The 25530-nt window shown below is 42.6% G+C and overlaps 2 protein-coding genes across 2 annotated transcripts in view; one reads left to right on the top strand and one right to left on the bottom strand.

The window, feature by feature from the left end:
• LOC309977285 (uncharacterized protein) overlaps positions 1-25530 on the top strand; it is a 127550-nt gene that overhangs the window by 69169 nt on the left and 32851 nt on the right. The window lies entirely within an intron of this gene.
• On the bottom strand, positions 2041-10363 carry LOC309977283 (uncharacterized protein). The gene is made up of 3 exons (XM_082863321.1): positions 10134-10363; positions 5015-5141; positions 2041-3691 (listed from the first exon to the last, which is right to left on the bottom strand). The coding sequence occupies exons 1-3, from the start codon at positions 10146-10148 to the stop codon at positions 2052-2054; spliced, it is 1782 nt and encodes a 593-aa protein (XP_082719447.1). The 5' UTR covers positions 10149-10363; the 3' UTR covers positions 2041-2051.

Raw genomic sequence — 25530 nt, forward strand, 5'->3', positions numbered from 1 at the left:
TAGTAAGCTTATCTGTGAGACAAACTGGAAACCACAAAACGCCATCCTTTAACAGATCAATACCAGTGAAGTAATGGTATATCCAAACAGTATATTATCATGAAAAAAGTGAATTATTCACATCGGCAACTTAGATGATTCTCAAAGTAACTATGCATGGAGATAAAAAAAGACAAACACAAAAGTAAACGTTAAGGCTCCAATAATATTAAAAGTCTAGAAAACACTAACTAATTGAAATAAGAGAAAAGTCAGTCAATAGTAGTTGCCTGAAAGCCCTGAGAGACATATCAGAAAGTAGATATGGCAGTGACAGATGTTTGTTATTATGATGGTTCCATGGCTTTACAAGTACTAAAACTTACCAAGCTGTGCATTTTAGGTATGTTCTGTTCAGTGCATACCAACTATACAGCTAATTAAATTTCAATAGAAATTGGCTTCAAATAAAAATCTTAATCTCTTTGCTGAATCTCCTTTTCAGTAGAACTCTGGCAACCTCACATTAACCCCATCACATCCCCTTGCCCATGGGAGGGAATCTGTAGCAGTAGCAAAGAAGACTTGTGAGCAGTGAAAGTTCTTTCCACTTAAGTTATCCAGGAACTCTGCCTGGGTACTAAAATTCACATGCCTGGACTACACAATTTCCACTCTCATTCCTCATTGCTTTCACTGCACAGCAATGGCCTTGAGATAAATTGTTTGCAGATGCTGATTCCTAAAACCTTTACATTATTCAATCTGACACTGACTAGGGGCTCAGGAGGAGAGGAACAGCTCTGGAACTCCTGAGAATGTCTTCAAACACTTTATCCTAAAGCGACAGAGTCACTGGAATATTTGTGGATGAAACTTTAGAAAAGGCTCATCCCTTCTTGTTTGCTTGTCTCTCACTCCCTATTAATTCCATGAGTGTTTCTGTATGAAATATGGTTCCCACCTGATGCCTGTAATATAACACTCAGGAACACCAGCCTACCACTTTGGGCACATTATGGCACATGGCTCTTTTCCAGCTGGACCTAGAGAATTTCTTCTCTTGAACAGTACTGGGGGCATGACGTGATATCCCATGTGAAAAAGAGAACCATTCATGTTGCTCCAAAAATCACTGGTGGTTCTCACAACTGTCCTCATCTCAGGTGACCTCAGGACCCACCAAAAATTCTGACATCCAGAATTCAACATTAGTCCCACAGAACCCTGCAGTCTACCCTAGGAGGCCTTGGACAACAGATTGGACCAAAACTGGAGTGAAAACTATTCTCTGCCATGATACTATCCTCATTGAGGTGTAAGAAGTTTGGAACACTCACAAAACCAGTTCCTCATCATCCTGAGAGTCCAATTTGGTTCTCAACACCAGTCTGAAAGTGAACAAACCCCAAGATGAAAGGTGGCTTAAATAGTCTTCATTATGGTATAGAGTGGAGCAAACTGAGGCAAATAGTTCCCAAACAGAGTGACTTAGACCTTGAAAAACCTATCCTGAGCATGATATGAGACAATGCCACCAAATAAGTTGTGAGCCACCAGCAGAACCGAGACTGGATTCCATTGGTCAAAGCTGCTTTGGTCCTGGCAGGACCAAAGAGAATGACAACACCCAAGTGCTCAGGCTATTCATGCATTTCTAAGGGGATAAGAGAGCACAAAGATCTACCTACCCTGATCACACTGAGGTGGCTGGTGCCAAGAATGGGGATCTACCACTTGGGTGAGGTAAGAAACTCACAGTGACATTAAGTCAGAAAGTACAGCATAGCTCCTTAAAAGCTCCCTACGAACCTGGCACTCATAGGCAATCTGCACACTAGAGCTGTTTAGATGTATGGCATTCAACTTCCAGTTGATGACTCCCTCACAGAGCCTATTCAGTATGATGTATTAACTAAGAAGACAGCTCATTCGCTGCTCTCCTCATCTCATTTGAAGGCCTTTCTCCAGTAGGAACTTTCTGGTGACGAATGAGGTTAGACCTTCAGCTGAAAGCTTTCTTACATTCACTGCGCTCATAGGGTCCATCTTGGCTGTTAAGTTTCTGGTGCTCAGTCAGAGCAGACTTTGACAGAAAAATTTTCCACATTTCCTGTACTGGCGATGCCTTTCTGTAGCATGAACTTTTTGGTGTTGAGTAAGCTGGGAGTTTTGGCTGAAGAAATCACCACATTTAGTGTACTCGTGGTTTTTCTCCAATGTGAACTCTGGTGCTTAATAAGAGTAGAGCTTTGGCTAAAACGTTTCCCACATTCACTGCACTTATAAGCCTTTGCTCCAGTGTGAACTCTCTGGTGCAAAATGAGAGTAGAGTTTTGGCTAAAATGTTTCCCACATTCACTACACTCATAAGTGTTTGCTATAGTGTGAATTCTTTGGTGGACTTTAAGGTGGGAGCTTTGCCTAAAGAACTTTCCACATTCACTACACTCATAAGGCCTTTCCCCAGTGTGAATTCTTCTATGTTTAATGAGGCTGGAGATGTACCTAAAGACTTTCTCACATTCACTGCACTCATAAGGCCTCTCTCCAGTGTGGATTCTCTGGTGCTGAACAAGCATGCGTTTACAGCTGAAGGCTCTCTTGCATTCTCCACATTCATAAGGCCTTTCTCCTGTGTGGACTCTCTGGTGCTGAACAAGTTTGCTTTTAGTGGTGAAGGTTTTCCCACATTCACTGCACTCATAAGGCTTGGCTCCAGTGTGAATTCTCTGGTGCACAATAAGTTGAGAGCTTTGGCTAAAGAACTTCCCACATTCTCTACACTCATAAGGCCTTTCCCCCGTGTGAATTCTTCTATGAGTAATGAGGCTGGAGTTGCATCTAAAGACTTTACCACATTCACTGCACTTATAAGGCCTTTCTCCAGTGTGGATTCTCTGGTGCTTAAATAGTATGGGTTTACGGGTGAAGGTTTTCCCACATTCGCAGCACTCATAAGGCCTCTCTCCAGTGTGGACTCTCTGGTGCTGAGCAAGTCTGTATTTGCGACAGAAGGCTTTCTCACATTCACTGCATTTGTAAGGCCTTTCTCCAGTGTGAATTTGCTGGTGCCGAACAAGTGTGTGTTTGTCGCTAAAAGCTTTCCCACATTCGCTGCACCCATAAGGCTTTTCTCTAGTGTGGACACTCCAGTGCTGAACAAGTATGTATTTACAGCCAAAGGCTTTCCCACATTCATCACATTCATAAGGTCTCTCTCCAGTGTGGACTCTCTGGTGCTGAGCAAGCCTAGACTTCCGGCAGAAGGCTTTCCCACATTCGTGGCATTTATACTGCCTTTGTCCATTGTGAGAGGCCTCTACACACTTGGTGTCTTTTGGTGAAGTGACCTGCTGCTGGAGAAGGCCAGAGGTACCAGGGAAATCCTTCCCAGGCTCCTGGCATGTGAAAGACTTCTTGTATGCATGGACTGTGTGGCTCTTCATAAAGGTCTTACCCACATGTCTTCTAAAGAGTTCCTCTCCACTGTGCTGGTGAAAGTTCACACCTGCCCCACACAGTTTCTGACCATGGTTTGTGCCAAGGTCCTCAGCTAGATGCAAACCTCCTTCTAAGTACAGGCAGAACCTCTGCCAGGGATAGGACTTCAGGGTGGACAGGTCTGTCTTTGAAGTATTTATTTGTGGCACTTCTACAGAAACTTTCTGCTCAGAAGGTGTCTCCTCATCCTCTGCTCTATGCCAACACCCTGAAAGCAGAGAAATGTGGGTGAACTTCATGTAGATTTTGGTAGAAGGATGCAGCCCCATTACAAATATGCGGCTGACATAGAAATGAATAAATCCATGGGACTATTTTCAGGACAAGAGAGCTGGGGCAGGTTATGAAAGGACTGCTGTGCAGTATTGGGCCTCTACATGTCACAGAACATGGATGACACACCAGGTGAAAGACACAGGATGGAGTGGAACACACAGAGGAGCTGGGGTCCACAACTCACTCCTCTGGGAGTGGTTTTCACCAGGGCCTTGGCTGCTGGTGCCACATGTGCTGTGTGGAAAGGTTTGTCCAGGCTCAGGAAAATCTGACTGTCACTGAGTAGGTAGTGTTCAAGGACTATTTTAAGGATACGGGGGGAACTCATGACACGTTAATGTAGGCCAATATTGGAGAGCACATCAGAGTGATGATGGAGAAGACCAATAAAGAGTGGAAGACAGAGAGGTGAGGGATAATCCTGGGTTCAGATTCAGAGTTGAAATGACAGAAGGAGCAAAGTATCAAGAATGGGTAGGAAAGATAGAAATGAGGCACACAGTCACTGGCCTTGGTCCTAAAACATTGTGGGGCACAGGACGTGTTCCTGATATGATCTGAACCCAGCCATGATATCCCTTCCTCCTCCTGATGCCAATCACCAATGTGGGTCCCACTTTGGGTCTCTCTAGCTGTGCCTGGAGTCATGTCCACTCTGTCATGTACCCAGGGTTCATCTCCCAGCTCGAACTGGAAAACAACATGGGACCTAGAAAATGCAAGTCCTAAGTGAAAGACATGACAGGTCAGTACTGGCCCAGGGGGACAACCAATCCCAAAACAACCTCAGGAAAGAAAAATAATATCACAAAAAAATCTTTGAGGAAGGTCTCACAGCAACAGCCAAGTGGACCCCACAAACAGTTACCACATTGAGTCCCAACAATTCCTGAAATAGTTAGGCCCCAGGAAATATTAGCTAGAGGGCACAGCCTGGAGCATGGTGGTGTATGGGTCTACAGAGTCAACTTAACAGGGAGTGGCTGAGACTAATGGAACCCATTGAACTAATTCCAAGTCATTTGACCCAGAAAACCTTCACTGAAAAAACTTCAGAGCATCTGGTATTGGGGATACTTCTGAAAGGAGATTGTATATACACTCACTCAGCCTTGGCACCCACAGCACAGCTGACAAGGAAGCAGTAATAGAGATGTAGTCACTGTCTAGCTGTGAAAAGAACAGAGTTGTCCTTGGAAAAAAGGGGAAAGGCAGAGACCTGCCCAGGATGCTGGGATAGGTGTGAGGGCCTTACCCAATGACGCAACAAGTGCAAAGGTCTCCAGGATCACATCACGGTACAGGAGTCTCTGGGCCTCATCAAGAAGCCTCCATTCCTCCTGGGAAAAGTACACAGCCACGTCCTCAAAGGTCACAGAGCCCTGTGATGATGGGGACAGATGTGTACATAAGCAGCCTCTCTCCCCAGGACCCCATAAGTACCCCTAACCCATACTGACTCTGGGTTCATCATCCTCCCCAGCTCCCTAACTTAGAGGGCACTGGTACCTAATAACTCTTCATACTTCCTTGAGCACTAGGTACAACTCTCAGCAACAACAGGCAGGTGGACAGATAGATGCCATCTATGCTGTTGGCCTGGTATTCAGGGCTCCCTCCCTCTCCAGCAAGACAACAGCCTGAGAGGCCCCAGGATCATGTCTCCTAGACACAAACTTGGGCTCATCGTCCTCTCTTAAACTTCTGGTATGAGGGCTCTAGGGCAATTTGGTCACACACCTTCCCCACATACGTATTACTCACTGGCTAACTCCTCATACATCTGATACCCATCACCACCACCTGGCCCACAAAATTGGCATGTCTCCTGCCTCCTCACATACCCTTATGCACACAGCATCAGAAAGTTCCTGTCAATGCAACAGGATCCCGCCGTACCCCAACTCTCCACTGGCAGTTCCCCAGCCCTGTTCTGAATGCTTCCCCACCAGGCCTTGTTCCTAACTTTAACCTCAGTCAAAACATGCAGATCTAAATACGCCTGGTCAGGTTCCACTTTTATATTGCAAGTTATGTCTCTTCAACAGTTACAATCTTTGTCCGTATAACACCCATTCAAAATCCACACCCACTTGACACACCTTAGGTAAAACTCATCTGACATTGTGACAGAAACTCCCCAAGTTCCACCACAAAAGGCTGGTCAGTGCATAGGAGGAGAAATAAGCACCAGCCTGACTTTGCTATCACTTCACCTCCATTACTGCTTTCCCTCTGCATTAATTTCAGGGCCACTCCCCCATAAAAACCTGGGCCACCCACTGGACTTTCCCTACCCCCTACCTTCCCGTTGATGTTCACTGCTCTTGTAGTTCTTTCTGACAGCCCAAGTCTCTTCCTTTGTCCCATAAGGGCATCCTGAAGCCTCCCCCAGCACTCTAGTGCTGCATGTCCAGCCAGTTGTCTCCTATACCTGGGAGTCAATGGAACTTTTGAGACTCAACACAGCCAAAAGCCAATTCCTAATATTCTCACTGAAAATGACTCCTACCATTGACTTCCCCATCCCAGTTCATGGCACATACCCCCTTCCAGATGCAAAGGGAAAAAAACTTTTGGAGTCATCTGTGAGCCCTCCACATTAGAAAATCTGGTCCACCTCTACTTAAGAAACAAATCCAGAAGCCAAGTATTTCTTACCTCTACATCTGTCACTCTCGTCCAGGCACAACAAATGTGCTTCTAGATGATTACAAGAGCCTTCTTGATTATCTCCTTGTCTTCCTTCCCCCGAATCTGCTGTGCACACTGCAGCCAGAGGTAACCTCTTAAAACCTAAGTCACATCACTTTTCCCCCCTGTTCCAAAAATTCCATATCTGCCATCATTCTCAGAACAAAAACCCAACTTCTCAGGCTACCATCCTAGGCCTGACTCTGGCCCCCTTGTTCTCTGTTCTCACCAGACATTAACAGAGACCTACAAGTCCTAAAACACTCCCATCTCAATCTCATCCTCAAACATTTGTACGTACTACCCCCGTACCTAAGACAACCTTTCACATCCTAGTCCACTGGCTGCTAAAAATGGGAATCTGTCCATATAACCTCTGGCCTGGACTTGGAAACCTGGGCTGAGGGTTTCTCTAGGGTCTACAGCCACCAAGTCCAGGAAGAGTGACAGCAAAATACTTTCAGGACACCTACACTCACTGGTGCAGTGTTCATAAGTGGTTCTGTTGAATGTGGAATCTGTGGGAAGACTAGGGCCATGTAATATTAATTCTCATCAGCAAAATAGACAAAAAAGAAGATTAGTGAGTGAACATTTAATATTTCAGACAAAGGCAAATACTTAAGGGAAAAACAAAGCACGTAAAAGAGGGCAGAAAGTATTTTGGAGTTGTGCCATAAAGTCATGAGGATATCTTGAGAAAAGGCTTTCCAGAAGTGGAAAACACAAGTGCAAAGACTCTTTGTCAGAGTCACCTCTGGCATGTTTGACTACCATCTATGAGGACAGTGTGACTGGAGCCCAATGAGAAAAAAGAATACAGGATCATGTTGGCAAAGAAATGGTTGTGCCAGGATATATAACACTATTATAGCCCTAAGCCACAAATATCAAAATTAGGACTCATTTCATGTACAGCTATTTCTGACACTTGCATTTGATTCCCTTATTCTGTCTCTCCCTTGCCAATAATGCATTTTTCTCTTCTTGTGGCTTGTAGTTGGCCATAACAGCTGACAAGGAGTTTTTATACTTCCTTTTCAAATTTTACTTTGGTTATGTTAAAAATTGTTTTATATAAAATTCCAACTTACATAATCCATAGATTAAGTTCTGATTTGAAATTATTATAACATTACATAATAAGATTCAAGAACATATACTTTTTTCATTTATTCCTATTCTTTGATATATCCATTTTTTTCCCCACAAATGTTCAGAGATTATTTGTAATTTCCTAAATGCTTTTTTCACATGTGATAGAGAATGGAACTACCGCTTACTGGCTTCACATCCAAAGTGAATCTGTGATAAAGGGGTTGTTGCTAGAATCAGAGTAAAAGTGCTTGCCCTTCAGCAGTTTGGGATAACCGGTTGTCATTTCTGATACTTTAAACTTAAGAGAGGGGAATTCCCTGGCAAACCAGTGATTAGGACTCCGTGCTTTCACTGACGAGGACGCAGGTTTGATCCCTGGTCTGGGAAGCAAGATCCCGCAAGCAGCATGGTGGGGAAAAAAGTAAAGTAAAAGTAAAGTAAAATAAAATAATCTTAAGAGAAAGGAAACAAGCTATAGGACCTGACCTCTATTCCATCCTCTATGGAAATATCTTCTTGCTTTCTAAACGTCTTGAAAGGGATTTGAAGCCTTATAACTTATTACCCTCACAATGATTCACTTCGTCCCCCTTCAAACAAGTATTTTAACAAGATATTTCTTAATCATTTTCTCTTCCAATACCACCAGAGTAAGAAAACTTAACAGTAAAATATATATTATTATGAGTACAATCACTGAAAAAGCACAAACTCTCTAAGTGGACGTACAATGTAAGACTGTAAGTTTACCTAATACATAATAAGTGTGTATCAAAATGTAACTAAGGGGGACTTCCCTGGTGGTCCAGTGGGTAAAGTGCTCCCAATGCAGGGGCCCAGGTTTGATCCCTGGTCAAGGAACTAGATCCCACATGTGTGCCGCAACTAAGAGTTCACATGCCACAACATAGAATTCTGCATGTCACAACTAAGGAGTCCACATGCCACAAATAACAGTCCACATGCCACAAGGAAGGGTCCACGTGCCGCAATGAAGATCCTGTGTGCCGCGACTAAGACCCAGTGCAGCCAAAATAAATAAATAAACTATTCCTTTAAAAAATGTAACTATGGAATAGATTAAGTAGAATCATCTCATTCAAAGACCTAAGTTAAAATTAGTAACATGGAGCAAAACAAGATCAAAAAGTGGAAATGTTCATTTAAATACAATAATAATTTTAACATATACCCTAGACAAATGTATGCTTGATATACCCCAGAAGACATGGCAGATATGACTACAGTAGCAATGTTTATCAATACAGAAAGCACACACCACTGTAAAACAATTATACTCCAATAAAGATGTTAAAAAAAATACAGAAAGCAGACCAAAAAACAAAGCAAAACAAAACAAAACAAAAAAGCCTTCAACAGCAGAATTTCGAAGGACATTTTACTCATATATCCAATGTAAAGAATACTGCACACACACATAAAAATTAACGGACAGCTATGAAAAACATGAGTAAAGTCACGCCATGTTTTGCAAATGAAGGAAAACACATCATAATATTTACTTGATTCCATTCATAAAATGTTTTAAAACAATTGAGCGAAGGTAAACTACAGCCGTGGAATAATTTCCACGTAGTTGGCAAAAGTATCAAGAATAGCAAGGGCTTCCCTGGTGGCGCAGTGGTTAAGAATCCGCCTGCCAATGCAGGGGTGACGGATTCGAGCCCTGGTCCAGAAAGATCCCACATGCTGCGGAGCAACTAAGCCCATACACCATAACTACTGAAGCCCGCGCACCTAGAGTCCGTGCTCCGCAACAAGAGAAGCCACCCAATGAGAAGCCCGCGCACCGCAACAAAAAGTAGGCCCCGCTCGCCGCAACTAGAGAAAGTCTGCGTGTAACAACGAAGACACAACACAGCCAAAAATAAATAAATAAATTTATTTAAAAAAAAAAAAGAATAGCAAGAAGGCGGCTTCCCTGGCATTGCAGTGGTTAAGAATCCGCCTGCCAACGCAGGGGACACGGGTTCGAGCCTTGGTCCGAGAAGATCCCACGTGCCACGGAGCAACTAAGCCTGTGCGCTAAAACTACTGAGACCGCATGTCACAACTACTGAAGCCCACGTGCCTAAAGCCCGTGCTCCACAAGAGAAGCCACCGCAATGAGGCCCGCGCACCGCAACGAAGAGCAGCCCCCATCTCTGCAACTAGAGAAAGCCCGCGCGCAGCAACAAAGACCCAATGCAGCCAAAAATGAATAAATAAATAAATTTTTAAAAAAGAAAAGCTTACTTAAAACATCAGACAATACCTTAACTTTTGGGGGATGGGGATAATCGTTTTGAAGGACCCCACTGGCGGCTTCTGAGGTCCTATTTATATCGCATTTCTTGACTTGAGCTGTGGCCGAATATCAATTTTAGAGCTGCTTATTCAACTACACTGGGAAGTTCTCTGCAATTTTTTTCTACACGGGTAATATTTCAATATTCAGAAAGCCAAGGTTTGGCGGGACAAATAAATATAAATATAGGACACTTGTAAGAGAATATTACTAAGAACAAAAATTCTGCAGAATAAGAAGAGTTGGCTGAGGGCCCGGGGGGCGCAGCATTTACCTGAATCGGATCCATCAGCGCGGGCCCTGCAGCACAGTTTGTGGGCGAAGCAGGGGCCCAGGCCCTGCGGTCCCTATCCCGGCCCCGAGACAGAGTCAATGCGGATGGCGCCCACACCAAGCCTCAGACCCGCCTCAGAGCAGCCAGCACAACGCCCTCCAGCCTCCCTGACCTCGCGCCGGCCCAGTGTTGTGAAGCTCACCACCGGTGAACAGACCCGAGCTTACAAAATGTCGCCCGCCGTCCACGCCAGAAAACCCGCTCAGACGCGGTCCTCTAGGTCGATGCTCTGGAGCAGTGCCTTTCGGGTAATGTAGTTCACAGCGCTCCAGGCCCTAGCAAGGGGCGGTACTCCCTGCCTCCGGAAAAGTTCCGCCTCACCCAGAGGGTTGCTGGGAAGGAGTGTCCAGAATCTCTCAGTACCAGGGCGGGGTTTCACACTTCTTAAAGGGGACGCACCCAGATTTGCGTGGAATGTAGTCTGTGCTGATCACAGAGAGGTACAGAGACATAATATTTCAGATGTTCCCCGAACCTACAAAACCAAGTGGGCACATGATACCTGGGTGTTGCTCAGACACAAAGTGCATCCAGCCATACTTAAGGTCTAATAAACAGTGTCTTATTGCACTTCCAATACATACAGGCTGAAGCTTTACACTCAACTTAAGAGTTTCACTGTGTTCGGTCAGGGTCAAGCGAGCAAAGGCTCCAGACACGGCCATGACTGGCAAGACAGAGAAGGGATGTGGGGCGGCCAAAAGCAGGTGGACCACGTGCTGTGTCTCTGGTTCCCTCACAAAAAACGTAGAGCCAGTGACGGTGTCCTATCCAGTGACCGACACATACTTCTGACTCCACATTTTGATATATATTCAGTTCTTATTTATTTATTTATTTATTGTATAAATTTATTTATTTATTTATGGCTGTGTTGGGTCTTCACTGCGGTGTGTGGGCTTCTCATTGTAGTGGCTTCTCTTGTTTCAGAGCACCAGCTCTAGGTGTGCAGGCTTCAGTAGCTGTGGCACGCGGGCTCAGTAGTTGTGGTTCGTGGGCTCTAGAGCGCAGGCTCAGTAGTTGTGGCACACAGGCTTGGTTGCTCTGCAGCATGTGGGATCTTCCCGGACCAGGGCTTGAACCCGTGTCCCTTGCATTGGCAGGCGGATTCTTAACCACTGTGCCACCAGGGAAGCCCCAGTTCTTTTTTAGAAGCCAAGGTCTACCTGACTGAAAAGAAGAGTGACTTACCACTTGCTGCTTTCTGCCTGGAGTGTGACTCTATGGTCACAGTCATACTTTATTTGGAAAGGGGGCCTCTGAACCCAGAGATAAAGGACTGGACTACATGATCTACTTTCCTTGCTGGGTAGTCAATATAATTTCACCTGCAATTGCAGTGACAATGCATGGAGACTTGAGATTATCTCAGAAAAATATTTGTGAAATGTTGAAAGTGCTGATATCGACCATAATTTTAGTTACTCAAAAGTGGTTGCTTAGGTCTTCCCTAATGGCACAGTGGTTGGGAGTCCGCCTGCTGATGCAGGGGACACAGGTTCATGCCATGGTCCGGGAGGATCCCACGTGCCGTGGAACGGCTGGGCCCGTGAGCCATGGCCACTGGGCCTGCGCGTCCAGATCCTGTGCTCCACGACAGGAGAGGCCACGGCAGTGAGAGGCCCGCGTGCCTCAAAAAAATAAAGAAATAAAAATTTTTAAAAAGTGGTTGCTGAAATAGCTCTTGGCCATGTGAACAAGGTTAGGGTCTCAGTGAAGACTGAAGGAACATTGAAGTCTGAGAAGTGAGGGAATGAAGCAGAGCACGTAATTACACAGGAAACTTGGCTAGTCTGTGGAAATGGCTTTCTAAATTGCGATTCATTATATATTTAAATCTTATTTTTTAGTACAGCCTTAGGGGACATGAAAAGACAGCAGATAGCTTTGCCTAAAAACAAACAGGTATCTGTCCCACCATATTTATTCCCTCCTTAACCAACACTCATTAAGTGCCTATCCCATTCCAAGTACTATTTTGGCTGCATGGGACACATCAATATTCAAAATGTCAAAGATGCCTGCCCTCGTGAGTCTGAACTTCCAGTCAAAGGAGACAGACAGTAAAAACTAATGACAACATAGTCAATTACATACTTTTATGTGTTATGAGTGTTAACTAAAATTTCAGAAACAAAGGCCTGAATGAAAGAAAGAAGCATGTATTTGGGGCTTGATACAACTGCAGCTGGGAGACACAGATTCGAGAAGCATGTGCATTGAGTTCCCCTGGACTACAAAATGGAGGAAGGTTATAAAGGCAAAAAACGGAAGGCCACAGTTAGTTCCATAAATTGTTTGTCAAGAATTACAATTGGAGCAATCAAGATGTAAGGGTGTTTGTAAACAAGCATTGGTTGGAATTGGAAATGGCTTTAGAATTGCAAGGGGAACTATTGAAACCACAAGGTTGTAGCTAGCAGATGTTTTAAAAACGTCTAGTATCTGTTATCAAACTGAACTTGGGTCTAATCACCTACTTTCTTCTTTTTAATTTTTATTTTATATTGAAGTATAGTTATTTACAAAGTTATATTGGTTTCAGGTGTACAGCAAAGTGATTCAGTTATACGTATACATATATCAATTCTTTTTCAGACTTTTTTCAAATACAGGTTATTGCAAAATATTGAGTACAGTTCCCTATTATATACAGTAGATCCTTGTTGGTTGTCTGTTTTATATATAGTAGTGTGTATGTGTTAATCCCAAACTCCTAATTTATCTCTCCCCACCATATTTATCCTTTGGTAACCATAAGTTTGTTTTCCATGTCTGTGAGTCTGTTTCTGTTTTGTAAATAAGCTGATTTGAATCATTTTTTTAGATTCCACAAATATCATATTATATTTGTCTTTCTCTGACTTACTTCATTTAGGATGATAATCTCTAGGTCCATCCATGTTGCTGCAAGTAGCATTACTTCATTCTTTTTTTTCTATCTGAATAATATTTCATTGTGTATATATACCACATCTCCTTTACCCATTAATCTGTTGATAGACATTTAGGTTGCTTCCATGTCTTGACTATTGTAAATAGTGCTGCAATGAATATTGTGGTGCGTGTATAATTTCCAATGATTATTTTCTCCAGATTTATGTCCAGGAATGGGATTGCTGGATCATATGGTAGCTCTAGTTTTAGTTTTTTGTGGAACCTCCACACTCTTCTCCATAGTGGCTGTGAGCCATATTATATTCCTACCAACAGTGTAGGAGGGTTCCTTTTCCTCCAGCACCCTCCAAATCATATGGAGGCCTCTTGAATAAATCAAGGTTTCTCCTGTTGGAGTTTTCATGGGAAATTGAATCTACCCGGATTATCTAAAATGGTTCCTTCCGTGACCTTTATCAAGTCACTGGAATGATGAGGTTATGGGAATGCACCCCTGGAATTTCCCCCAGCTCTATATAGAGACATTTCAGCTCAGACACATCTTGAGAGCCAGTCCCTGACTTGAGGAGACTGAAGGCAAGAGGGTTCGAAGGGGTAAGTGACAAGAGGGAATGTCTAAAGAGAGTCCTTAGAAATCAGGACAGATGGAGGCGGGCTTCAGAAAGCTTTGGCTTCCTATTCACCTTGCATTAGCTCAGAGACCTTGTGAAAGCAATGGATCTCCCTCAAACCCCACATTAACTATGGTTGATTGTTGAACTCTTCTGTGAGATGAGAAGAATGTTTCCACACACGTTGGTGTGGTGTGGTGTGTTGTGGTTCATTTTTTCAACAAGTTTCTGAACCACGGCCCTATAGACATTTTTGACCAGATACTTTTTTGCTTTACTATAAAGGTGGATGTCAGAAGAATAACAGAATGGATTATAGTTCCTGGTATCAAATATTGAAACAGTGAGGGAGTGGTGTCCAATACTGGGATGAGGGATGTAGGAGAGATGGAAAGGTGGAATAAAGTGAAAGACATCAGGTTCATTCTTTTTGTTTGTTTGTTTGTTTTTGTCCCCAGCCTTCTGAACAGTGACTCTATTGCAGAGGAAAAGCAGAGGAAATCCCTTTCCATAGGGGTCAACTGGCCACCAGCTTCTAGAAGCGTTTGCTCAGAGTCCTATTGGAAAATTCCTCCCTCAATATGGCTGAGGACCAGACATTTTTCCAGGGTCGTGGAAAACTCCCCAGAGGCCCTAGTTCAGAGTCACCAGTGTCTCTGCCATGCCAACATACACTTATGGAAAAGCCAGACTGTGACTGGGAGATGTGGCACGTTCGCTTCAGAACATTTAGAAGCTCAGAGGAATCCGACCCCGTCCAGGATCTGAGGAGACTCTGTGAGCTCTGCCATTAGTAACTGATGCCAGATCTTCACACAAAGGAGCAGACGATGGACAAACTAGTGCTGGATCAGTTTATGATCTGCATGCTGCTGGAGTGCCAGGTCTTAGTCAAGGAAAGTGGAGTGCAGAGTTGCAAAGACATGGAGGACATACTAAGAAATAACCAGAAACCCAGGAAATGGGTGAGTTGGACCCTTATGATTGGTATGGGAAAGGGAGAGGTGGGATGGGATCTGCAAGCTGGGGATTGAACAGATAGGACCTGAGTGATTGACTCTAAATCAGTGATTCCCAAATGGGTGAGAGTTTGCGTTGGGCATCGTTGAGAGATATTGATCTTTTAAACAAAAAAAAAAAGTATGCTTTTGTGGTATGATGTCATCGGATGCCTTGAGAGCTACTTTCCAGGTCTTATAGGAGACCGATCTCAATTTAGTTTTTCCCTCACAGACCACAGTTCGCATACAAGGAGATGAATATCTTGTGCAAAGCTTGGATATTGAGACGTTTGAAATTGAGCTCAGTGACACAAACGATGAGAAAGACCTACCCAGGGATCCCCAATCCCTTGTTAGTGAGATACCTCCAAAGAATGGCCAGCAAGTAAGCCAAGAGCTGCAGAATCCAGCAAGAGCCAAAGAACTGTCAAGAGGACGGGTGAGTGTGTGATGTGCTGATACCTAGAGAGAGTCTGGGAGAAGGTAAAAGAGGTTCAGATGGGCGTGGCTGCTAGAGTAATTGGTAGATTTGGCAAAGGACAGAAATGGACCCATTGACTCCATGAATTCCCATGGATGCATTCGGTTCCTAGACATTTTCAAGACAGTGTGAGAATGAAGACTCATCCATCTTTGTCCCTCCGCCATGAAAGCTTGTGGCCATAAGCGTGAGGAGGAAGAAATCCTGTCTCAATGGGATGGTGCTGAGTCAATTTGCCACGGGTGAATTCTTTGACAGCTGTTTCCCCATGGTCGTTTTCCTCAGAGGCACTTCTTATTTTGGAATATTGTCAATCCCTTGAGTTGAATGAGGAGTTCCCAATTGGAGTGGTTTTGCCTCTCAGAAGATATTAGAGAATGTCTGGAGACAGTTGATTTGTCCAAATGGGGATGGGGGTGGGGGATGCTATTGTTTTCTAGTGAGTAGAGACTAGGGATTTGCTGCTCATCATCATACCATTCACAGGACAACTGTCATCATAAAGACAAATCTAGGCAATGTATCAAAATGTGCTGAAGTTGGGAGACCTGGGCCTAGAGTCCTTTGCTCCAGAGTCAGGGGCAGAGAGAATTTGCGATGACTTGGAGAGACGTATGCGTAGCGAATTCACAGTGCCAACTGTGATGTCCGGACTGGATTGCAAGATGGGGTCAGTATAGATTAAGGACAGACTTGGGAATTAGGAGACAATTATCAATCGGGGTGTTAGGGTGGCCCAGAAGAAGTCAGGGTATATCCCCCAAAATTATATTTAGAAAGTTGGAGTCTTAGACTAGGATATGAGGGGGATGAGGGAAGAGGAGACAGAGCTTTCTATGGGCTAAGATGGATGGGTTATTGACTCTGCTTGGTTATCCATTGACAGGACCAGAAAGGTCTCCTGCCAGAGATCATTCCTGAAACAGGTGAACTAGAGGGTGTGACACCCAAGGAAAACTTGGAGAAGGACCTGATGGAAGACACGGAAGAGACAAGAACCCGTCAGTCTCAAGAGCTTGAACTTCCAAAGCGTCGTGGTGAGTATAAAAACTTGGAATCCAGAGGAGTTAGTGACTTGCTTCCAATGGTGGCACGGAGCTGGGTACCCAGCATTAACATTCCTTGTGGGGGGCAGGGGTTGGCTGGTTCTCTAATGCCAAACTTCTCCATCATTACCTTTCCAGGGTATTTAATAATCTAGGCTCTTAGGTATTTTGGTTGATGGGAAGTCCTCAGCCAACATCAGTGCTGGCTTCCAGTGAGGTTGGCACCACGGAAAATGCTCCTTGTTAAATGTTGTGTGCTGAATCTCTTCTTTCAGCACATTCTGGGAGGGTAGAGGGCGGCAAGAATCCCCAAGAAGGAATTGATATTTCAAATGTGAATGCTGAATGTTTTCCTCTTGTGTTCCAGAAGGAGAAGTTTCGACTAAGAGTGGATACAGAAGAGGCTCTCCAAGGGGTCTCAGACGTTTCAAAAGGAAACTGGCCAACATTCCCAGTTCCCATGAAGTGCATCAAGAAGGAGCCACAAGGACTTCCCTGGTGGCGCAGTGGTTAAGAATCTGCCTGCCTGTGCAGCGGACACGGGTTCGAGCCCTGGTCCGGGAAGATCCCACATGCTGCAGAACAACAAAGCCCGTGCACCACACCTACTGAGCCTGAGCTCTAGAGCCTGTGAACCACAACTACAGAGCCCGTGTGCGGCAACTACTGAAGCCCGTGAGCCTAGAGCCCGTGCTCCTCAACAAGAGAAGCCACCACAATGAGAAGCCCACGCACCGCAACGAAGAGTAGCCCCCACGTGCCACAACTAGAGAAAGCCCGTGCACAGCAACGAAGACCCAACGCAGCCAAAAATAAATAAATAAATAGATTTATTAAAAAAAAAAAGAAGCCACATCTTTGTACAAAGGACAGTTCTCAGGACAATTTGAGTCCCATTCTGTTGTTTCACCTAGCACAGTGGGACCAACCAGTCTTCCTGAGGGAAAAGGAGCCCAGGGATAGGCACCCTATTAATGTAGGGTATGCAAGAAGAGATTTCCTTATCAATCACAGGTTACCCTTCACCAGAGGACACACACAGGAGAAAGACCCTTTCAATGCAATATCTGTGCCGAAGGGTCCATGCAGTCTTCCGACCTGTAAACTCACGAGTGGATCCACACAGGTGAGAAACCATACTGCTGTGATCTCTGCCCCAAGAAGTTAACCCACAACTCCACGTTGCGTGCTCACAAGAGGACCCACACCAAGGAGAAGCCTTTCCGATATGAGCACTGTGACAAAGCCTTCAGCCACAGAGGGAACCTCAGCGTTCACCGATGCACCCATTCTGGGCTCAAACCGTACGTGTGCCCCGAGTGTCACAGCGCCCTCCGTCAGCTGGGAAGTTTCAAATGCCACCAGAAAACACATTCAAAATGACTCACCCAGGGGCTTCCCTGGTGGCTCAGTGGTTAAGAATCCGCCTGCCAATGCAGAGGACACGTGTTCGAGCCCTGGCCCGGGAAGATCCCACATGCCGCGGAGCAACTAAGCCCGTGCGCCACAAGTACTGAGCCTGCGCTCTAGAGCCCGCGAGCCACAAGTACTGAGCCCCCACGTCACAACTACTGAAGCCCGCACACCTAGAGCCCATGCTCCACAACAAGAGAAGCCACTACAATGAGAAGCCCACACACTGCAACGAAGAGTAACCCCCACTCGCCAGAACTAGAGAAAGCCCAAGCGCAGCAACGAAGACCCAACACAGCCAAAAATAAATAAATAAAATAAATTAAAAAAAAAAGACTCACCCAGGACTCTGCTCTCAGATCCAAGTTCCTTCTGCTCCAAGAAGGAAATTCAGGATGATTTGTCACCTCTGAGATACAAAGGATGGATGACATGTGAAGAACTTAGGAGGATACTGGAACCCAGTTGGGTTCCATCCACGTGAATTAGGAGGATCTTTGAGTGATGACTTATTTTCCCTTTGGCTTTTGTTTTCTTCTTTATATAGCCTATTTTCTTATAAGTTTTTGCTTTGTGTTGTTCTTTTTCTTCCAATGAATGCATGTCTCATTGGCTTTTAGTACTTCAGCATGAAACTGAGGCTACTGCTGATTGTCTTCATGTTAGGCATGATTTGTAAAATAGGATGTTCCAGGTAGGGCGGCCAGATTAAACATAGGATAATCAATGAAATTTAAATTTCAAATAAACAAATACATTTCTGTCAAAGAGTGTTTGCGTATTTCCTTCTCCAAGATTTTCTACATGGAGTAGATAATAGCTGTGTTTTTGTCCATGTGGCCTTTATTTCGTTGAGATTTGTACCCTCTATACTTGTTCGCGTATTGCTTCCTTAGTTATTTAGAAGAAGGAAGGTTCCCTAAATTGATAGATGTCATTATTTTTCCCTACTGGTGTACAACCTCTGGTTTTCTAAATGCCTACTCCGAAATAGGTTCTTCGCACACTTTAGCTCATCAGCTGATTTTAGACAAAAAGTCTTTTAAGACTTATTTCATGAAAAAAAGAAAAATAGATTAAATAACCCAATTCGATTACAACTACCAGATCTCAATTCTCTGACTCCCTCAAACTCTCCAGGCAATGAGAAAAAATTCCCTAGATCAGGAAAACCAATCTGTTTCCCCCCAAAATGCAACCCATAAAGTCTAAAATAGATAAAATACAATAAAGAAAATCTACCACCAAACAAATGTGGAGGCCTCTTTAATAAATCATGGTTTCTCCTATTGGAGTTTCCATGGGAAACTGAATCTATTCGGATTCTCTAAAATAGTTCCTTCCATGACATTTATCCAATCACTGTGCTGACTGGGTAACAGGAAGTGACCCCTAGAGTTTTCCCTAGCTCTGTAAATAGAGACATTTCAGCCTCAGACACACTTTGAGAGCCAATCCTCGACGTTTTATTTTTAACTTATTTTATATTGGGGTACAGTTCATTAACAATATTGTGTTAGTTTCAGGTGTACAGCAAAGTGATTCAGTATACATATACGTGTATCTACTCTTTTTCAAATTCGTTTCCCAATTAGCTGTTACAGAATTTTGAGCAGAGTTCCCTGTGCTATACAGTAAGTCCTTGTTGGTTATCCATTTTAAGTATACCAATGTGTACATGTCAGTCCCAAACTCCCTATCTGTCCCCCCTGCCTGCCCTTCCCTCTGGTGACCATAAGTTCGTTCTCTAAGTCTGTGAGTCTGTTTCTGTTTGTGAATAAGTTCATTTGTATCATTTCTTATATTTTGCATATAAGTGATATCATACGATATTTGTCTTTGTCTGACTTACTTCACTCAGTATGACAATTTCTAAGTCCATCCATGTTGCTGCAAATGGCATTATTTCATTCATTTTTTTTTTTTTTTGCGGTACGTGGGCCTCTCACTGTTGTGGCCTCTCCCGTTGCAGAGCACAGGCTCCAGACGTGCAGGCTTAGCGGCCATGGCTCACGGGCCCAGCTGCTCCGCGGCATGTGGGATCTTCCCGGACCGGGGCACGAACCCGCGTCCCCTGCATTGGCAGGCATACTCTCAACCACTGCGCCACCAGGGAAGCCCTATTTCATTCTTTTTAATGGCTAAGTAATATTCCATTGTATATATGTAACACATCCACACCTTCTTTATCCATTCTTCTGTCAATGGACATTTAGGCTGCTTCCATGTCTTGGCTATTGTAAAGAGCACTGCAATGAACATTTTGGTGCATGTATCCCTTTGGACCATGATTTTCTCCAGATATATATCCAGGAGTGGGATTGCAGGATCACATGGTAGCTCTATTTTTAGTTTCTTAAGGAACCTCCATACTGTAATTCATAGTGGCTGCACCAATTTACATTCCCACCAACAGTGTAGGAGGGTTTCCTCTCTCCACATCCTCTCCTGCATTTATTGTTTGTGGATTTTTAAATTTTTTTTGTGTGGTACGCGGGTCTCTCACTGTCGTGACCTCTCCTGTTGCGAAGCACAGGCTCTGGACGCACAGGCTCAGCGGCCATGGCTCACGGGCCCAGCCGCTTCGCGGCATGTGGGATCTTCCCGGACCAGGGCACGAACCTGTGTCCCCTGCATTGGCAGGCGGACTCTCAACCACTGCGCCACCAGGGAAGCCCGTTTGTGGATTTTTTGATGATAGCCATTCTAACTGGTGTGAGGTGATATCTCATTGTAGTTTTGATTTGCACTTCTCTAAGAATTAGTGATGTTGAACATCTTTTCATGTGTCTCTTGGCCATCTGTATGTCTACTTTGGAGAAATGTCTATTTAGGTCTTCTGCCCATGTTTTAATCGGGTTGTCTATTTTGATGATATTAAGCTGCATGAGCTGTTTGTAAATTTTGGAGACTAATCCCTTGTCGGTCACATCATTTGAAAATATTTTCTCCCATCTGTGGGTTGTCTTTTCATTTTGTTTATGGTTTCCTTAGCTGTGCAAAAGTTTTTGAGTTTAATTAGGTCCCATTTGTTTATTTTTGTTTTTATTTCCATTACTCTGGGAGATGGATCAAAAAAGCTCTTGCTGCAATTTATATCAGAGAATGTTCTGCCTATGTTTTCCTCTAAGAGTTTTATAGTGTCTGGTCTCAGAATTAGGTCTTTAATCCATTTTGAGTTTATTTTCGTGTATGGTCTTAAAGAATGTTCTACTTTAATTTTTTTACATTTAGCTGTCCAGTTTCTCCAGCACTATTTTTTTTAAATTTTATTTATTTTTGGCTGCATTGGGTCTTCATTGCTCTGTGGGCTTTCTCTAGTTGTGGCAAGCGGGGGCTACTCTTCGTTGTAGTGCATGGGCTTCTCATTGCAGTGGCTTCTCTTGTTGTGGAGCACAGGTCCTAGAGCAAGTGGGCCTTAGTAGTTGTGGCACATGGGCTCAGTAGTTGTGGCTCGTGGTCTCTAGAGCACAGGCTCAGTAGTTGTGGCACACAGGCTCGGTTGCTCTGCAGCATGTGGGATCTTCCAGGACCAGGGATTGAACCTGTGTCCCCTGCATTGGTAAGCAGATTCTTAACCACTGCACCACCAGGGAAGTCCCCTAACACTATTTATTGAAGAGACTGTCTTTCCTCCATTGTATAGTCTTGCCTCGTTTGCCACAGATTAATTGACCATAGGTGCGTGGGTTTGTCTCTGGGCTTTCTATCCTGCTTTATTGATCTATATTACTGTTTTTGGTGCCAGTACCATACTGTTTTAATGACTATAGCTTTGTAGTATAGTCCGAAGTCAGGGAGAATGATTCCTCCAACTTTGTTTTTCTTTCTCAAGGTTGCTTTGGCTATTCAGGGTCTTTTGTGTCTCCACACAAATTTTAAGATTTTTTTGTTCTAGTTCTGTAAAAAATGCCATTTTAAAATTTGATAGGTATTGCATGGAATCTGTAGATTGCCTTGGGTGGTATAGTCATTTTGACAATGTTGATTCTTCCAATCCAAAACATGGTATATCTTTCCATTTGTTTGTGTCATCATCAATTTCTTTCATCAGCATCTTATAGTTTTCAGAGTACAGGTCTTTTATCTTCTTAGGTAGATTTATTCCTAGTTATTTTATTCTTTTTGATGCAATGGTAAATGGAATTATTTCTTGAATTTCTCTTTCTGATATTTCATTGTTAGTGTATAAAAATGTAACAGATTTCTGTGTATTAATTTTGTAACCTGCAACTTTACCAAATTCATTGATGAGCTCGAGTAGTTTTCTGGTAGTGTCTTTAGGATTTTCTAGGTATAGTATCATGTCATCTGGAAACAGTGAGAGTTTAACTTCTTTTCCCATTTGGATTCCTTTTATTTCTTTTTCTTCTCTGATTGCCATAGCTAGGACTTCCAAAACTATGTTGAATAAAAGTAGCAAGTCACTTGTCTTATTTTGTTTCCAATCTTAGAGGAAATGCTTTTAGCTTTTCACCATTGAGTACGATGTTAGCTGTAGGTTTTTATGGCCTTTTTTAAGTTGAGGTATGTTCCCTCTATGCTATCAGCTATCTTCTTGCTTGTCAAAGACATGTTGACTGAAGTTTTGGAAGATGTTTCATGACCTTCAATATTCAAGAAAAGACAGGGCATAAGGGAGAGTTGGAGAGGGATATCTTTCTGGCCTTGATAATCATTGATTGCTTTCTGACCTAGCAAGTAAAATTTATTGAGATATTTATTATTCTCTGAGATATTTTCCATTTCTTTTAAAATCTGAAACCTGTCTGTAAAGGAGAGCAAATAATCACATGTCATTTTCTGCAAAGATAGCAGGTGACCTTCTAACTGTCGAAACCTTTGTGCAAAGGGGGCATCTTACCATGGAAAAAAAGGTTTGGCATTCCATGGTCTCATCTCCTTTATGGAAACTGATTTAGCAATTCACCTGAAATTGCAGCAACAGTGAATGCACAGGGAGTTGAAATTATCTCTGAAAATTACTTACGAAATGGATATTACAAAAAGTTAATAATAATAATTATGTAGCTATGCAACAAAATTGACAAAAATTGTAGAGAAACGTATGTTACAGCCGAAAGAAAGTTAAGATCTCAGTGAAGTTGGAGTGAGAGACAGAGACGTCTGAAAAAGTCATAGAATGAAATTGCACCTGTGGCTGTGCTAGAACCTTCACCACACTCAGGTTTTTATCTCCAAACAGTGCTTCCTTTTCACATTTGAAAACGTTGGACTCTAACAACTTGGAGAGATAAGGTCGAGATGACATTTTGAAGAACTTACTGGAAATGTAAAAAATAAATAGGAGAACCATAATGTTATGTGTATTTACTGCTCTAACACGTGTTCAATAAACCTCTACTCAGTTTCAGGAACAGTGGTAGGTTCATGAGACACATCTGCAATAGGGTGGCCAGTTCTGTCTATACAGGGTATTTCCTATATTTAATGATTTTCGTTCCGGTTCCTATACTGATTTGTTACGATGCCTTAAGTCTCTTGTAGTCCACTTTTTGTAATGGTTTGCAAAAAGTTGACACAGTGCAATTGTTTGATCAATATTGGAAATGATGGGCAGTCAACTATAATACAGCATGTAATAACAGTTAAGCATGAGAGATATAAATTTTCCACTACTAGCAAAGAAGATGATAAAATAAGATTGTTATTAAGAAGAATGTGGGTGAAAAAGATTTTTAAAAATCAAAGGAGAAGTTGTAGTGGTCTTCCACACTGGACAGTATCATCTGTCCTCCAGCTCACAATGCTACTTACAGCCTGTGTCTCCATGAGGAATGTTCAGTGGACAAAGGAATCAAATAAATTGGATGAGACTACCCTGGAAACTATGAAACAAACTAAATGGAATATAGAGGGTAATTACAAGGAATTTTATAAACAAATACTACAAAACAAGGAAAAGTTAAGAAGAAGCAAATTACCAGGTAAGTATACTTAAAGAGGTATGAAACTTAGTTATAATTTCCTTCAGAAACACAACAAATGATTTTTATATAAGTATGTCCTATGCAACATTTCCTTCTTATTTCAGTGTATATGTGCATAGGGAGTTAGAAATTTTCAAAATTTACTGAGCCAGATATTGTTTACTAAATCTAGCAAGCCTACTTTTCCACGTTATATTACCTAATAACCCTCTCAAGTAATTTCTGCTACTCATCCCCTCAATGGTAAATTCTGCATGTTGGGAGGACTTTTTCTTTAAGGGAGAAAAATTCCACCAGCAGAATAATATTATAAACCTGAATTGGGATATGAGACAGCCAATTGGTCATTTTGGGCTCCTCATGCCATTTAGAAAAAAAGTGAAATGTTCTACTGCCCAGGTGATGATGATTACTCTTTTTTACTAGAGGAAACTGAGTTGCTGCTCTCAATGGAATCCTGGAGCACTATGTCCGGAATCTGGGGGATTCTCCAGGGAATGTGACAGTAAATCCATGTCCAAAAATAAACCTGCAACAACACAATGAAGCAGGATCCCTTGGAGAGTCGGACCATTCTGGTTTTGAATTTTTGGTTCATCCACCAAATTAAAAAGAAAACCAAAACAAAGAAACCTCTGCCTAGCTGAAGGTCTGGCAAAGACGAAGGTGTAGGGTGGGTGATGGACAATGAGTGAAAATTAAAATAAAGTTCAACATGTGACCAGTTAAGAAAACAAGAAATCTCACTACTTTTTTTAGGTAGGAGAGATTGACTATACAAATTGGCAACGGGTACAGCAAATATAAAATAGAACTCAAGACTGCTCTCAGGAACCTAATAAGAGTTGTTGATTTTCAGTATTTTCAGCTTTTTACTTGCTGTTAGGATGGAGTGGTAACTTCCAGCTTCTTACACGCCAGGACAGAAAACGGAATTCCCTCTATCTGCTCTTATTTTCTTCATTTCTAGGGTCTTTGACTTATTTCTTAATAAGAATCTAAAACTTGTATGTCTAAAATTACACAAAAATAGGCACATTTAGATATTTTAAGTATCTTCTCTTAATGCCTCAAATCTCTAAATTTTGACTGTCATGAACTTCATGAAACAGAAAGACTTAAATTCAGATATAATTATCTTAAATTTTTCATTAAGTACATTGTGCACATTGGGACTTTAAAAATACAACCAGACAGTGGCCTCTGTGATTGTTTCCTAGCTCTCACTCTAAAACTATTCTCTTTTGATTTCCTGGTCTATAATGCCTGCTGACCTTTGTAAATTTTTATTTTCTCAAGAGCCACCTGGTTTGAGGATTACATGATAAAAAGATGACAAGGAATTGTACCAGCAGACTGCCTTTTGTCTTGACGGCAACTCTTCACTGGGTCTCCAGCCTACTGGCCTACCCTGCAAATTTTAGACTTTGCTGGCTATCACAATCACATCAGCTAATTCCTTTAAAAATCTCTCTCTCCTTTCTCTGTCTCTACAAAAAATGCATGCGCTCACACACATACACAGATGGTTCTATTTCACTGGAGATCCCAATATATCACAGAACTGAACACTTAAAATAATGAGATGATAAAGTGTATGTTAAGTGAATTTTACCACAACAAATGATTTTTAAAATTCCCTAAGAACCTTTATGACACAAAGATATAGCATAAAGACACGACTAGAAAAAAGAAGCCAAATAAGAGAAAAATCTAGAACGATGTGTCAGTGGAAGCTTGTGTACGATGCAGATGGTTCAAAATTCTTTCTTTTATAATGAATTCATATGAAACTGAATTTCAGTTTAAATTACTTAGTTTCAACTTCACTTCCCACTTTAAACAACTTTTTCTCATTGTGAGAAAAAAAACCACGTTTCTTACAAACAATGCAGCTCTAATACATAACAAAGCCTTCCTTATTTTTATTTAGTGT

This window comes from Leucopleurus acutus, assembly GCF_964270905.1.
Source record: "Leucopleurus acutus genome assembly, chromosome: 20".
Lineage (NCBI taxonomy): Eukaryota > Metazoa > Chordata > Mammalia > Artiodactyla > Delphinidae > Leucopleurus > Leucopleurus acutus.

Coding starts and splice junctions, on each gene's coding strand:
- LOC309977283 (XM_082863321.1), bottom strand. Junction 3,692..5,014: donor TGCACTTGTTGCGTCATTGG/GTAAGGCCCTCA, acceptor CTCTGCTTTCAG/GGTGTTGGCATAGAGCAGAG.